The 16,090-nt window shown below is 55.0% G+C and overlaps 1 protein-coding gene across 2 annotated transcripts in view; it reads right to left on the minus strand.

The window, feature by feature from the left end:
• Positions 1 to 414: 414 nt before the first annotated feature.
• Positions 415 to 16,090, minus strand: part of KCNH6 (potassium voltage-gated channel subfamily H member 6) — a 32,444-nt gene continuing 16,768 nt past the window's right edge. For both annotated transcript variants that reach the window (XM_086864195.1, XM_086864196.1), the window contains 11 exons: positions 14,542 to 14,753; positions 9,909 to 10,337; positions 8,785 to 9,184; positions 8,363 to 8,562; positions 6,081 to 6,333; positions 5,450 to 5,643; positions 4,593 to 4,692; positions 4,055 to 4,342; positions 3,599 to 3,779; positions 2,013 to 2,211; positions 415 to 1,628 (listed from right to left, as the gene is read on the minus strand). In XM_086864195.1, coding sequence (XP_086720321.1) covers positions 1,341 to 1,628; positions 2,013 to 2,211; positions 3,599 to 3,779; positions 4,055 to 4,342; positions 4,593 to 4,692; positions 5,450 to 5,643; positions 6,081 to 6,333; positions 8,363 to 8,562; positions 8,785 to 9,184; positions 9,909 to 10,337; positions 14,542 to 14,753 — 2,744 coding nt within the window. In that variant the 3' untranslated portion in view covers positions 415 to 1,340. The remainder of the gene's footprint in view (positions 1,629 to 2,012; positions 2,212 to 3,598; positions 3,780 to 4,054; positions 4,343 to 4,592; positions 4,693 to 5,449; positions 5,644 to 6,080; positions 6,334 to 8,362; positions 8,563 to 8,784; positions 9,185 to 9,908; positions 10,338 to 14,541; positions 14,754 to 16,090) is intronic.

Consider the following 16,090-nt stretch of genomic DNA (forward strand, 5'->3'; position numbering starts at 1 on the left):
CGCGGCTGCGGTCGGTGGTGCTTGGCCCCGGCTCCAGCCCAGCCCCCGTGTCCGCTCCGCGGGGATGCAGGGGCGCTTTGGCAGCGCTGTGCTCTTTCAAGTCCCGCTCACTGCAAGGACTCTTGGCCTGAGCTCTGCCTGAGTTGTGTTTGTGAGATCATTTCTCATACGCAGCTGCCTGGGCTTGTAGAAGAGCTTTTCCAAAACACTGCAGAGCCTCAAGTGCATCCTTTCGGGAAGGGACTGCTTGGCAAAGCCCTCGCAGGCTGCACCCTTGGCCTGGCTGCGCACGGGCTTGCTCAGCCCCACACTCCTTGGATGAAGCAGCCGGGGTTTGACCACAGCCTTTTTTTGGGGTGAAGATCCCCAGGGTGAATTCATGGATGCTCCCAACGAACACAGCTGTACTTCACATTAGGTGCCAAAACCATCTTTATTAGCAAAGTGTACACTAAAACTCCAGAGAAAGATGCTGACAGTTTGACTACTCTCAAAGGGAGCTCGATACATTGAGCTGGTGGCCTAGGACTATCACAGCATCTACCCGAGCGGCGAGGCAGCAGTGCTACGTGGGCTTGTCCTACGGAATGCTGCGGAGCCTGCCAGGAGAAGGGTGGGCAGGAGGAAGCACCTATTGAACCTTTATCAAAAGAGAGAAGCTGGGAGGGAGGACTGGACACGGGGTGTCTGGGGCTTTTCAGCTTTATGGGATTGTGCTTTTGAATTTTGTGCTTTATGCCCAGGCCAGTGACGAGTTGGATTTACCTGGGGAGTTGTGGGATGCGTACTGGGGCAAGGTGTGATCAAAAGCTTCTGTCCTCCGTCTTTGGCCTGGGCTTGCCAGCTGTAGTTGCCCCTGTACCACACCATGGAGGTCTCCCACTCCTCCTCTGGTGACCACCCTTTCTGTAATACCTGCAGGCTCTCAGGGACTGAGCCTTGTACCAACACTGTGGTCCCTGCTCCAGAGTTTTCCAGCACAGTGGCCTTGCAGCCCAGAGCTGTGGATTTGCTCTCCTGCTTGGCTCTCTCGAGAGGAAGCCTTGGCAAGGAGGAGGTGGTGGGAACCATATGGCCTAACCAGCTCGATGGTGGCTAAGAACTGTTCTAGGTTCACTCTAATGTGCAAATGAATTCTACTCTATGGGAAATTCTGGAAAACGTTGACGTTGGAAGCCAGCCACTCTATGTTTCCTGTCACGGTGGCAGAAGATAGCTACAAATTATACCCCTGAGCCAATGGCATTGTCCAATGTCTTATCCTTGCAGTCAAAATCAACATCAACTGACTGGGCTTGCAGTTGAGGTTCCTCTTGACTTGCCCCACAGCCCCCATGTCTCTAACTTCCAGGAAGCACGGGGTCGGAGAGGTGTCTCTGAATGTCCTGGTGCTCGGAAGATGCCTCCAAGTGCTCAGGGAGGGAAGGGAAACGAGAGCCCCGCAAGAGTCCCTGGGTATTTGGTGCCCTTTGGTGGGGTGGCTCTGGATTCAGGAGAGGTGGGGAGTGGTGTTTCTGCTCGGAGTAGACGGTCATGGTTTTGTCAGATGACACAGACAGCTGCATCCCGCTTGACAAGGAGTCCCTGGATTTCAAGTGGAACTTTTCTACCTCTGTGTAGCTCGGGCTCTAGTGGGAAATGAAGAATCACATGGGTTATGGTAAAAGCAAAAAAAGTAGCCACACTCTCTCCTCATCAGCCTTGGAGTCTCATCAAGCTCCAAGCCCCAACATGTTATTTTTCACTTGAGGAAGCCTCAGAGCAGAGGAACCCACTTCCTTCCCTGCTGATGGGGCAGCCTGGCAGTGCTGGGGATGGCAGCATGCCCACAACCAGTGTCCCCAAACCAGTGACGCACTGGTCCAAATTAAGACCCCGTGGCTTTGCTAGGACTGTAATATTCCAGACTCCAACAAGGACCCATGAGTGTTTGGCTGTGCCTTGCCTGGAGAAAACCCAGGATTGGGGCAGAAGGACCCTGGCGGGTGCTGAGCCAGGAAGGGTGACCTTACCTGCTCCTGGGTGGGTAGTTCCTGGTCCTGCAGAGGTGCACAGGGGGCGAGCGGCTCCAGGCTCCGGGGGACGATGCCGTACATGGCCAGGCTGTGGGAGGTTGGCGAGATGGGGCTGTACGCAGGTGGCACTTGGGACAGCTGGCGCTGCAGGAGCTGGAGGATTATATTAATATCTGACGACATCCTGGACTCCAGCCTGGGGACAGAGCAGCCCGGTGTTAGCGCAGAGAACCCTTTTGCGTCCCACAGCTGGGCAGGGGAGGCACTGGGAGGATGTGCTGATCCCGCTGCCCCAGGGCAGTGATGCTTTGCCTGCTGCTTGTTGAGGCTTTTAGAGAGCTTCAAACCAGCACTGCCAGAGAGAGATCAATCCTGCCATCTCTCTCCTGCCACACTCAATCATCCTCTGCCCAATTTTATGTGGAGCCAAACTGGGATCTGGAGTGGGGATTTGAAAAAAGCTAAAATTACCCTGGAGGGGGGAAAAAATTGCAATGGTTAGTTTTAATCTGGATCAATTCTCCAGGCCAGCTGCCTGTGTTGACAGATGGAGCAAGGCAGGTTAGTGCCAACCACTTTTAACTCAGGAACAGAAGGAAACAGAAAAGTAGAAGTCTCTTCCTTCTGCTTTGTCCTTGACTGAAGTGAACAGCTCTGGCAGGAGTGGGCACAGCCCTGCTTGCAGGACACAGCCACAGCATCCCTTACAGAATGAGCATCCCAGTGCTTGGATGGTGCACTGGAGAGACACCTAAATGCAAGTGTGTGGTGAAATGAGCTCAACAAGGGCAGCAGAGCTCACAGTGCCAGCCCCTTATGTGGGTGCTGCCTGGGGACCTTAAACCTGCACGTCCTGTGTGGGCTCTTCCTTCTACTGCAAAAATCACAGAATAGTTGGGGTTGAAAGAGATCTTAAAGCTCATCCAGTTCCCTCTCCAGCCAGGGGGATGTCCCAGGTGCAGGGACACCTTCCATTAGAGTAGGTTGCTGCAAGCTCTGTCCAACCTGGAACACTTCAGGGATGGAGCAGCCACAGCTGCTCTGGGCAACCTGTGCCAGAGCTCACCACCCTCACAGGGAAGGATTTTTTCCTAGTATCCAAAGTAAAACTACTCTCTGTCAGTTTGAAAAATCATGTGTCTTTTCTTATTTAGAGGGCACTGATGGTCACAAGGCTCATTTGCTCAAACAAGAAGATGCTTGTAGGTCTTTGCAGCATGAGGAGGGGACCTGCAAAGGGCTCCAATCATGCCTGTGGACGGTTTAATATCTGCAGTTGCATTGAGTTTGGAAGCCATGGTGAAGTGACAGATCTCAGGTGGCACTGTGGGAGATCCTGGGGATGGTGACAGATGCCAAGGGTGGTGGCACAGCAGCAAATGAGGGGCTGGGCTGCAGTCAGGGTCAGGACTTGCCCTTTGAGAAGCTGCTGCATTTGCAAAGCACTCCCACCCCCTCCTCAGGAATGCAGTGTCCCAGGGATCAGGATGTGGCATTGCTGCACACAGAGCCCACTGCAGCCTCCTCTAGAAAGCAGAAGGCGACGGCCCAGATTCCCCCAGGTCCTCTCCAACCCTGCCCACCTGCTGAGCTGGGCCTGCAGGAGCTCCAGCCTGGACTCGATCTGCCCTGGCCTGTAGTCACTGTGCAGGGGCACATCCTGGGAGCTGTGCACCAGCGAGATGTGCTGCAAAGGCTCTGCAGGGTGGGTCGGCTGCCGATCTTCCCAGAAGGTGAACATGCTGGGAATATCCAGGGGAGTGTCTGGAAGGAGAGGAGACACCTCAGCACTGCTGTTTTGTATCCTCCAGCCTCACTGGGATGGAGGTGTTTCAGATTCTGTCACCTGACATACATGGAGTGGCACAGGAGGGACATAGCAGTTCCAGCTGGGGACAAAAGACAGCTAAGACCCTTGGCCTTGGAGCGTGGCTCCCCTCAAATGCACATGAGCAGCTTGGACCTACTCCCAGATAAGGCCACCATACCCAAGCATCTCTCAGCACCCTCCTGCCAGCTCTACCTGCAGCACTGGGTACCTGTGTAGGACTGGCTGCTCTCCGCCGCCTGCTTGCTGACCTCCGTGTTGCCAGCGCTGGTGGTGATGAGGCTGAGCGAGGGCAGAGCAAAGTCATCCTTTTGGGGTGTGGGGAAGGGCTCAGCTTTCACAGGGCTGCCGGTCTTGGCCTCATCGTCACTGGCCTGGGAGCAGGGAGAGGTGCTGCTGCCCAGGTCATCCCACTGGTCCTTACTCGGTGGGTCCTGCGGGTTGGTGAGCTCGGAGTAGGTGTGATACTGCTCTGCATCAGAGATGCCCGTGTCTGGGTCTGTGGGACAGCACAACAGGTCAGTTTGGGGAGTACTACACTTGAAAAAAACAGCCCCCGTTCCCTCAGCATGCCTGAGGGAACTGGGGTGCTGGGGCACCCCAAGGGGAGGGAGGGAAGCCTGCAGGATGGTTTGCAGGGGCAGAGGCACAGTTAACCTCTGCTTTGGGGCACCTGCCAGGGTAGTAATTAATAATGATCCCACTCTCCCTCCCTGCAGGCTGGGCTCTGCCAATGCAGTAGGACTCACCAGGTTTGTTGGGCTGGCAAATGGAGTGCTTGCGTCGGCGAGCCTGGCGGTAGGAGCAGTCATACTCCTCGCTGAGGGGTGAGCGGGGAACACTGTCTGCCTGAGGAATGAGAGGGGCTGGTCACCAGGGAAGGGGTGCCATGTCCCGTCCATACAGCCCTTCCCGTGTCCTCTGAAGGTGAAGCTACCTCTGTCTCTTCACTGCTGCCCTGTCCCAGCCAGTGCCTCCTGGACTGGTTCAGAGCTCAAGGGATTCCTGAGGCCATCCTTGCTGCTCTGAGACTGAGGTAAGGGTGTCAGGCCATGAGGAGGGAAGGAGCACCTTGAGAAATTGCAGGACATCCCAGAGTGGGACAGGACATAGAGGGAATTTGCCTTTTTTTAATCTCTCTTTCAGGTCTCTCAAAAAAAATGTCAGGAAAGGACAAAGTTCAGTCACACACTATAAGAGTCAAACAGCACTGGCAAAAATGCTTCAAGCCTTTCAGGGATTGCAAACCTGATTATTTCAAAAGGAATTTTCAGAGGAAGCTGATACCCAATTCAATGAAGCACGAGAATATTTCTGCTCATTTCTTTTAGCAGCCTCAAAACTTGTGCAACCCATTTGCCCAGGCAGGAGCAGCCCTAATAATAATTTACAAGTGCTGCAGAGCAGAGTACCACTGGCATGGCTTGTTGTGCCAGCTTTTCCAAAGAGCTCAGAAATACACAGCAGACGTGTCCTGCTGTGGAGGAATTGTAACTCCCTGGAGAATGCCCTGGGAAATGTGGCTGTTGCCACATTGCTTCAGCCCTCCCACTTGCCGAATTTAAGCATTGACCGCATCGCTCCCTGGGGCAGCCCTGTCACTCACATCTCGTAGGTTGAAGGTGATCTCTAAGTTGCTCCAGAAGTTGTCAGAGAAGGCTGGGTACATGTCCAAGACCTCCAGCAGGTCCTCACGCTGGATCTTGTGCAAGTCGCAGTAGGTCAGGGCCCTCACGTCGGCATTGGACTTCCCTGGGCGGGCATAGAGGCTGATGGGCTCCCCGAAGATGTCGTTCTTCCCTGTGTCAAGAGACAGCTCATCATGGAGAGGTGGGCACCCACTACTGCTCCATGTACTCTGGTCCAGCACCCCTTACTTTGGGGCTCATGAACAAGGGGATGCCCAGCCAGCCCGACCCTGACTATGTGTGCTGGGGATGACACTGAGAAAGCCATCACTGATGGTGACACCAAGCCAGGGCACTGGGTCATCAGTGATGGCTGGTGATGCCCTGCTCTCCTCATTCCCTTGCGGCTTCATGGCTTCTCCCTGGCATCTTCCAGGGATCCTCCTTTCCCTGTCCACTGGCACAGGGACCCATCAGATGCTGAGGAACAACCTTTCCTTCCCCTATACGCGAGGAAGTTCTTTACCCTCACCTGCCACCCTTCGTCCACTAGCTCACTGCCCATTACCCTTTGCCCATCACCCCTTGCAGAAGGAAGGACTTTTTCACCTAAGATGGCCACCACAATGTCTTCCCGGAGGATCTCAATGGAACCCCGGGAGATGAAGTAGAGTGTGGTGAGGACATCTCCGTAGTGCACCAGGGTGTCTCCAGGTGGTGCATGAGTCGTCTTGAACTTCATGGCCAGGGCGCGCAGGCAGCCTTTGCTGGCTCCCCGGAAGGCTTTGCAGTTCTGCAGCAGCGTGCGGTTCAGGTGCAGGCAGATGTCGGCTTGCAGGCAGTCGGGGAAGCCCTTCAGCACCTGTGGAGAGCCAGGCAGAGATGCCATCATGTCACTGTCCCTGGGAGGGAATGCTGTGACAGAATGGAGAGGTTGTGTGACACTCAGCATGAAACAATGGGGCCAAATGGGGGGACCACGCACCCAGAAAGGCAAAGGTGGGGACATTTCCCCATCCCTGGAAGTGTTCAAGGCCAGACTGGATGGGACTTGGAGCAACCTGGTCTAGTGGAAGATGTTCTTGTCCATAGCAGGGAGTGGAACAGTTTGAGGTCTATTCCAACCTCAAACCATTCTGTGATTCTGTGATTTCAATTTTCTTTTGATCTTCCCTTGATGGATCCCTGCCTGCCTGTTGCTGGCTTTTACTGCTTGTGGCTGGGGACAACAGCACTCCCAAGCAATAAATAAAAGTAACCAGTTCAATCTATTTATACCCACCCTTTTTCATCTTTACACCCAGTAATCTTGGATGAATGAGAGCAGAAACTGGCACAAAGAGCACAAAAACCTTAATTAAACAGCACTTGCCTGAATGCCAAGAAGCAGCAGCACGGGACAGTTGTGTGCACTGACAGCTAAATATACCTGTGCAAATACCTCATGTTGAACAAAAGCTGAATCTGAAGGTGACATCAAGGTAAAACTCACAATATGGAGAAAGCTGCTGCCACCAATGACTCACGGTGCCAAGGTGAAAACCACCCGGGTTTGGGTTTTTTTGGAGAGCAGCATATGGCCCTGGGGTCCTCCTTGCTGTCCTCTTTGCTCACATCCTGCTGGTGGCTAAATCTGGAACAGCCATGCTGGGGCTGGTGAGCACGACTTGTTCCTGGCTTCATCATGATCTTCCATGCTAGCAGGAGTGTTTCCCTACTGGGAAATCAGGGGTGGACGAATTGATCAGGCTGTGGGGTGATTGATGAGATCACGCTGTGTCTGTGCAGCACCCAGCAGGAACTGGTGTGAGCAGCAGCATGGCTGAGCCACAAGCTCAGCTCTCACAGGGGATTTGTGACCTGGGTTTGTACCAAGCCAAGAGCACCTGTGCTTTAGGGTGCTTGGTAGGGTGCCACAGCACTGCTCCTCATTGTTGCCACTGATGTCCAGCCCAGGGCATCTCCTCCACCTGAGCCATTTAACCCAAAGCTCTCCCAGCAGCAAACCCCCAAGTGCTGCCCAGTTGTTTCACGTGGCAGCAGCAACTCTAGAGGGAGATGCTGAATTCATCCAAATCTGTGTCCTGATGCTGCTCAGGATCAAATCTTAAGGAAAAGAAGGAGCATAAGCTGGGAATGAGTGGGCTGATAACTTGCCCAGGGCCAAGAGACCAGGAATATGGGTCTCATGTCTCTCCTTGCCTTATCCTTTCTCATTGCTCTGCCTTGCTGCTGGCTGAGCCACCATGTCTGTGCACTCAATTCTGGGGTCATGAGTCCAGCTCCCAGCCCAGAACACCTCAGCTGAGCCATGTCCTCATCCCTATGGAGCCACGGCGCCGTCAGCACAAGCCCTCCTGCCAGGATCTGAGGCACGGCGCCTCTCCAGCACAGCTCCGCCATTGATCCCCTCTTTGCTAACAAACAGCTGCCTCTCTGGGCTCTAATTAAAATGGATCGAGGTTTATTTAAATGCCCTCCTTTCCCTGCTGTGAGAGCAGGATGCATTTTGCTTAGCAACCGGTGGTGTGGAGAAGAGCTGGATCGATACCTGCTCCACTGCTGTGACACCAACAGACACCAGCCTGAAAGTGCTCAGTGCCAGTAGGAACCCTGAGCTCCCCACCAAACCTGCTCTCTGGCCAAGAAATGTGCTCATGACCCTGGAAAACCTCTGGGTATATGTAAAGCAATGGGCAGAAAAAGGAGAGAGGGAGAAAGGGGGATGCAGGAGGTGGAAATGCAGGAGGCGTACGGATAGAGTCAGTCTCCAGCCTCCTGCCTCTATCCTGATCAAAAGGATGGAAGTGTCTGAGTGGAGCCAGGTCTAGATGCCGTGTTGTTCAGGACAGAGAGCTGTGAGGACACAGGGCCTGCCTGCCCATACTCACTGCGTTCATGTCGATACCATTGGTGTAGGACCAGGCGTGCTGGAAATACTCCTCCAGGCGCTGGCGCAGGGGGTTGGGGATCTGGTGGAAGCGGATGAATTCCTTGACCCGCAGCATCTGCGTGTGGTAGCGTGCTGTGCCTGAGTAGAGGCGCTGGATGATGGCTGAGACATTGCCGAAGATACTGGCATACATCAAAGCTGAAACGAGAGGGCAAGACTCAGCAGGAAATGGGGAGATGCGTGTCCAGCTACATCGGACCTGGAACCAGCAGATTCCCAAAACCCATATCCTACCAGGACCTGAAAACACGTGTTTCTATCACCCCATCTATTTGCCTATGTGGAACAGGCACAGGCAGAGGGAGATGCTCCAACCTCCAAAGCAAGGCTGGGGACAGTGGGACGTGCGCAGGCACTCACAGCCAATGAGCATGACGCAGATGGAGAAGATCTTCTCAGAGTTGGTGTTGGGCGAGACGTTGCCAAAACCCACACTGGTGAGGCTGCTGAAGGTGAAGTACAGGGCAGTGACGTACTTATCCTTGATGGACGGGCCAGAGGAGAGGTCACTGTCATTGTAGCGCTTGCCGATCTGGTCACCCAGGTTGTCGAGCCAGCCAATCTTGTGCTCCATGTAGGGCCGCTCCACATTGCCGATGGCGTACCAGATGCAGGCCAGCCAGTGGGCAATGAGGGCAAAGGTGCACATGAGCAGGAAGAGCACAGCTGCTCCATACTCTGAGTACCGGTCCAGCTTCCGGGCCACACGCACCAGGCGCAGCAACCGGGCAGTCTTCAGGAGGCCGATGAGGGTGGTGGTCTGCAGGGGAGAGGTGAGAGACCTCAGGGACAAGCAAAGGATAAATAGGGCATGTTCCAAAGGCACATTACCAGCTGAGCCATTCTTCCTTTGAAGGATAAAAATGCATTCCTAGAGCGTGAATCACCTTGTCCTGGAGGTGATCTCTGAATTAGGTCAGAGGAGTCCCAGCATGGGAAGGGCAGTTTCCCTCTGCTGACCATAAAGGCAACAAGGTCTGGGATTAGAGGTGAGCAAGTGAGAACAGCCAAGGCCAAGCCCATGTTTCCTGATGGGTCCTCACCTTGCCAGCCATTTCTCCCAGAAGAGCTGCCTTCCACTCCGAGGTGTGGAGCCTTCAGGCAGTACAGTAACTACAGGGTTATCCCATTGCCAACATTTTGAGTCTGGCTGGCAATGCACCCCGAAATTCACCCACCCTGGAGTGTGGGGCCAGCCCTTAAACTGACCCCTGCCTGCTTTGCTGGGTCATCCTCAGCAAGGGGAATGGATCTACTCTTAACACTTAGAGTAGGGACTGCCTGACCCTAAGAAATGAATTCCCAGGTCCCAGCTGCTTAAAAGCCTGTAAAGACACCCTTCACCCTGTGACCAGCTACCCCTCTCCCTATGGATTTAGCCATCCACCACTTACGTCAAACCATCCACATCCCTTTCTTTCTCATACATCTCTCCCTGTCCAGCCATAAGTCCCCTCCTGTCCTGATAGACTCTCTGCTCTTACCTCATCAGAGCCAGAGCGGAAGATGAGCAGGTCAAAGGGGATGGCAGCCACCATGTCAATGAGGAACCACCCCTTGAAGTAATGAATGGCGATCTTGCCAGGGTGGCTCACCACCTCGTCGTTGATGTTGACATAGGTGGTGCGGAAGTTGATGACAATGTCCACGATGAACATGATGTCCACGATGAGGTCAATGATGTTGAGTGGGTCACAGGAGTAGCTGCAGTCCCAGCGCTTCTCCTCCACCTGCTCCTCGTTGAGCAGGAAGGCAGCCGAGTAGGGGGTGAAGACGGCTGTGTAGATGACCAGCAGGAGGATGAGCCAGTCCCACACGGCCTTGAAGGGACTGTAGTGCAGGATGGTCCATCGGTGGATGCGTGGCGCCTGCAGCTTGTACTCAGGAAGGACATCAGCACCCAGGGACAACACCTGCCAGGAGAGGGGTGTGAGAAGGATGGGAGAGCAGCAGAGAGGCTGGAATTAATTCCAGGAACCAGAAAGGGACTTCCATGTGCTGGTAGAGCATCAAGGAGCACCCAATAGTTTCCTACAGCTTTTTCACCTTTGTTGGCTGCATATGTGTTTGCCCAGTTGCCCACTGTGGCTGACACCAAGGTCCTTGTCTGTCTCTGATGGTTACAGCACCCTTGGGGCAGCTTCTTACCTGCTTTATGTCCTTCTGACCCAGCAGAGAGGAAAGTGTCTGCTGCTGTGCCTTCTTCTGCCCTCAGCTCTGTGCCACCTGCTTGGGAGCTGCTGGGTGTCCCTGGCACAGGGCTATGGGATGGGCAGCTTGGAGATGTCATCCCATGGCTGTGTCACCCGAGGGTGACAGCACATTAGGCATCCTGCAAGCCTTGCACCATGCCTTTCTTGGCCATAGCAAATATCTTCCCCTGGATGTCCTTCTGGCATAGTTGTCCTCCAAGCAGAGGGATAGCTTGGGCCACCTGCAGCAAAGCCTCTGGCAATGCCCATTTCCCATCTCACCTGTGGCCATCAATGTGCAAACACCATCTCAAGTGGTGAGATGGTGTAAGCACCCTCCCATGCTGTCATGTGTCCCCACGGCTCTCTGCTTTCATGGGGACACTCCACAGGACCAGTGAGTTCCCCACGCATCCGAGCCTGGCCCAGTTCCCCCTCCAGGACCAATGCCAGCTCCTGATAGAGCTAAAGCCACTGTGGGGACACAACACAAGGTGCTGGGTACGGGAGGGGTGGGGCTGCCCTGCTTTGGGTGCTGAGGGGTGGTGGCATGAAGTGGCTTATTTGGAGCTGGGGGCAGCTGGATCCCTTTCCTGCCCCTGCTGCTCTGTTGTCCCCCAGTGCCCCTGTGGCACTGAGACCAGTGCCAATTGCAGAGTAGGATGAGGGGCACCTCAATTCTCTCTCCTGGCACTGAGCCCCCAGCTAAAAGGGAGCTTTTTGCTGGGCCGCAAAGGAAAGGAGAGAGGAGAAAGGAGAATCCACATATCCCAAGAAAACACTGATAAGCATCACCATGGTTCTGGCAACAGATCTGGAAGAAGGGTCTGATCCTTCCTGCCCTGACAGCTGTCTTGTTCAAGAGTATCTCAAGGGCTCCTGATGCTGCGACCCGAAGCGGATCCATCCCTGTGGCCCCATCCCATAACAAGCAGCCGCTCCCACATCCCAGAGCCCCAGGACACTGGGGGGGTCCCGTGCACCAGAGGTGCCCCCTGCTCCTACCTGCCTGCAGCTCGCCCGGCGCCCCAGGCGGCAGCTGACCCTCGAGGTCCGGGTGTCCACCATGGGGGCCCCCAGCCCCACACGCCCCGGCAGCGTCCGGCACGGCGGGCGCAGCGCTCGGGCCGTGGCATTGCCCACGCAGGCACGCAGGCACTCGGCCAGGCGGGTGGGAGACATGCGGCTGCGAAGGGCATTCAGGAGCCCAGCGTGGATTAATCAAACCAAATCGATGCCGGGGCCCCCGTGGGGACAAGAGCGCCAATGGAGCAGCGGGAGCCGTCGACGTCGTTGGTGCATGGAGAGGGGAGGGATTGGAAAAAGTGACCCAAACGCAATCGTTGTGGAGGGAATGAGGCACCAGCTGGGCTTGGGGACTGGCTTCTGTGGGGACGGCAGGGAAGAGGACAACGCAACACTGATAAAACGCTTCATCCCAAAACTAAGTTGTACCCAGAAGACCTGAGATGGACTTCTTCACCTTCTGTATGGGAAAACCAGCAATGCTCCCACCCTCAGCAGCTGAATGCTTGTTCTGCCTGGCTGGAGGCAGCTCTGTGGGACTGGTCCTGAATTCGGGCCACCAGATACTGTTCTCTATGCTGGGGCACCTGCTCTGCCCTTCGTCCTTGTTCCTGGCACCTAGCTCTTGTGGCAGAAGCAAGAACAGGTTCAGCCCTCTTGCTTTTCAGTCAGGAATAAATAAAAAACCACATCCCCAAAGATCTGAGGAAGGAAAGGGTAAAGATACAACCCCCAGAAGAGCGTTCAAACCAACATAGAGCTAGGGAGCAGCTGCAGCCTTGTTCCTCTCTGTCCCTAAGGGATGGGAAGCTCATCCTTGGGTGGCCTGGGTGGCCCTGGGAGTCTCTGAAGGTGGCAGTCCCAGTGTTCCCTGTGGTGATCCTCCTGGATGCCTCTTCTCTTTGTCCCCTTCCTCCTGCACTTACTGGCTTTAGCCACAGCTGCAGGCCCATGGTGTGGGGTGCTGGGTGCTGGCAGTGAGTGAGGGAGTGCAGAAGGGAGAAGGAGAAGAAGGAGGAGGGAGTAGGGTACGTGTGGGCTGTGGGTGACAGAGGAGCAGGCTCCTGTGACCCTGGCTAACCCAGGCCATTGCTCACACCCTGTGGTGCCAGACACCCATCACCTTCCCAGCTGTTCCCTCATGTCCCTTGCTGGGTGCTGGGGATAAGGGGACTGAGCTGAGGTAGGGGTCACTCCAGAATCACCAGGAGAGCCTCAAGCACAAGTGGCTGGGCAGGATCAAGTCCATGGTGCTGGCTGCAGGCTGGCTGTGACCCGGTATGTATCCCCCAGCATGTATCCTGACACAGCTCAGCCCCCCCATCCCTGTCCCCAGCACCCAGCACGGCAGATGGGGGGACTGGGACACATGCCACCTGCAGACAGGACCCCAGCCGGGGGACACCAACCCCATGGCACCCCCGCATGCCCCCAGCTGTGCTCCAGAGCCACAGACCTGTGAAGCTGAGCCTGGGAGCTTCATTGCACTTGTGGCCTGCCCTCCCTGCCAGCTCACTGCAGGGCCAGACCATCCCAAACAGCCTCTGTCTCCACTCCCTGCCCACCCACCGGTATTTTTAGACGGTGTCTCGCCACTGTCTCTGCCGCTCTTGAATTATTTAACAGCCAGGAGCGGGGAGCTGTGGCTTGGGCAGGAGGTGTGGGGGACATTGGGGGTCCTCCCTGGGAGGGGGAATCTGGCAGGGAGGAGAGGTCCATCCTATCCCATCTCATCCCATCCCACCTGGAGGTTGAAAGTGAAGATTGACCTCTGTGGGTGCTGCACTGCACGGTCCTGCAGCCACCACCCACCAGCTCTGATCCCATCACTCCACAACCAGCTACTGACCCCACATTGAGTGGCCAACACCACTGTGACAGTAACCCCACTGTGACCAGTGATCCCGGGTGTGTTCCTCGTGATGGGGACCAGGGCATGGAGGCTGCTCACCGTCCCACAGGGCACTTCAGGGGCTAATCCTGGGTCACTGCAGTCATCCCCAGATTAGAGGGACTAATGAAGGAGACAAGCCCAAGAACTGCTCCATGATGTGTGAAGTGGGGAGCCCAGCCCCTGTGCATGCAGGCTGTAAAGTTAAAGGTTTGCTGACACCGAGACAGAAGGAGAATCCTGCATAGCACTCCACTCTGATGGAGCAAACTCCCAAGCCTGGAGGCTTTTCTGGGGTCAGATGGCTGCATTTTCATTAAATTTGGCCTTGGCTACTGCTGGCAACAATGGGAGGTGCCCTTAGATATATCTTCCCGTGCCTCAGTTTCCCCACAGCTAGAAGAGCTCCTTACTCAGGATACATCAGCATCTTTCACGCACTCTGGTATTCCCGTGGGATGTGCTATTCCATGCGCGTCCCTTTAGGAGACAGCGCCTAAGTGTCTCCTGCAGTGACAGGCGGTGCCACGCGTGTTGGTGACAGTACAGTGCCACCTGCTGTCTCCCAAGGGATCCTGTGGCCCTCGGCGTGCTGACACCGGGTCCTTGGCCGGGCACCCCATGGCCAGCGGTGCCCCAGGGGCTCCATTCCCAGAACTGAGGGGCAGGAACAGTGCCCAGAGCTCTCTCCAAAAGAAGCCACATGCACACACAAACATGCAAACACTTGTCCTGTTCAAGGCCACCCTCCCGAGCAGTTCATGCTGTGTTTCCCCAGCCACAAATTACCAGAAATAATAATTTAGGGGACTAAAATGAGAATTTCAGCCATTCAGAGGAAAGCATAACCAAACACAGGGATACTGGCATTTCCTGGGATGGAATCTCCAGGTGTCACTGCCTTCCCTGCTTCTCTCCTCCCAAAACCACTGGAGTGCTTTTGACTGTCCCCCAGCAGCAACACCAGCACCCCATCACTGCCTTGGTGGAATCTCACTGCCCACATACCTGTGTGACCTTCTCAGTAACGTTCTGGGTGCGTTCCATCACCTTGTGGGGAGCAATTATCTCAATCTCTGTGGTGGAACCTGAGCGGTGCTTCTCCAGGTTGAACTCCACAAAGTTGAGTGTGAACTGGGGGATCTGGCTGATGGTCCGGTACTTCATGAGGTCCGAGTCCGAGGTGGAGTTCGGGGGGTTGGGTTTGACATGGGAAGCCTCTGAAAAAGGATGGAGAGGAGCATTGAGAAGGGCAGTGTGAGCAGGAACAGATTCCTAGAGCCCTGACCTTGTGTAGCACCTCCAGGAGCTGGGGACCACCACAAGGTGCCACCAAAAGGCACCAAAGTCTGCTTGGCCATAAAGGCTTAACTTCTTCAGGTTGGCTCAGATGTGGGATGCCCAGTCTGGGATGCCTGAGAAAGGGCTGTTTTTCCCAAATATCACCCATCTTTTCACCATTAAACCTCCTTCAGGGAGCTCAGACCAGCTGCCAAAACAGAGACATTCAGTGTCCTTTGCTACCCCTGATGATTCACCATAGAGAGATGCCAAAACTGGCATGAAAACAGACAAAGGAGGACATCATTCTCCTCCACCCTTGCATGCTTTAGCCTGACAAACATAGCTCTTGAGCTGCTGTCTTGGTTTTTGGCCACCAAACTGAACCAGGAGTTGGATGATATTCCCACTCAGATGTATCCTCCACCCCCCAACTCCAGGTAGGGAGGTCAGAGCTTTCTCCAGAAGAAGAGCTGTAGTGGGGGTGGATCCTGATATTTCTCCCTGGAGACCTGCCTCTGGGTCACCCCAATGCAGGACCAGGGAGGAAGGTGTGTAGGTGGTCATTTCATGGCTGGGCTTCTGGCAATGTTTTGTCATGAGTGGGAGCCTGTACTCAGACCCAGGGCTTCAGGAAGATCCCCAGGCAATGTACTCAGTGTGTACCAACCTTTCCATCTCCTACAGGCAAGGCAGGGTTGTATTTTCAGTTTTTTACCCCTTCTAGCCCTTGCACTCTGACATTGAGCCAAGTGGTGGTGTGAGCAGGAGATGTCTGAAGACATTGTGAAGGTGCCCAGTTAGCACTAGCCATTCTGCTGCCACCCTTCTCCCTGCTCATTCCCCTTCCCTCCCTCTACACTGTCTCCTCCTGGGAGTCCATAACTCATGACTATAGGAGGATCATGGACCTCCAGCCCATTTTTTACAGCCACATTCCACAGACCGATCTCTCTCATCCCCAGTGGACAGGCTTCTCTTTCCTGACCTCCATCTAATTTGTCATCATCACTCATGAGAACCAGAGGTCTGGATGTGGATAGCATGGTGAAGGATCATTCCCTTCAGCCCTTCAGGGTGGCCTGGCTAGTGTCTCACCCACCTCCAACACATGGACACAGCTCACACTGCACGTGCCTGCAGACCCCTTCCCTCCCTCCTGGGAAGGTGGGACGGCATTGGGATGCCCCTTGTGTGGGGCAGCAGAATGCAACCTCACACAGTCTCACATCTCACACACAAATCATGGGTGGCCCTACCTACAGAGCAGGACCTT

This window comes from Cyanistes caeruleus, chromosome 27, assembly GCF_971803275.1.
Source record: "Cyanistes caeruleus chromosome 27, bCyaCae1.hap1.1, whole genome shotgun sequence".
Lineage (NCBI taxonomy): Eukaryota > Metazoa > Chordata > Aves > Passeriformes > Paridae > Cyanistes > Cyanistes caeruleus.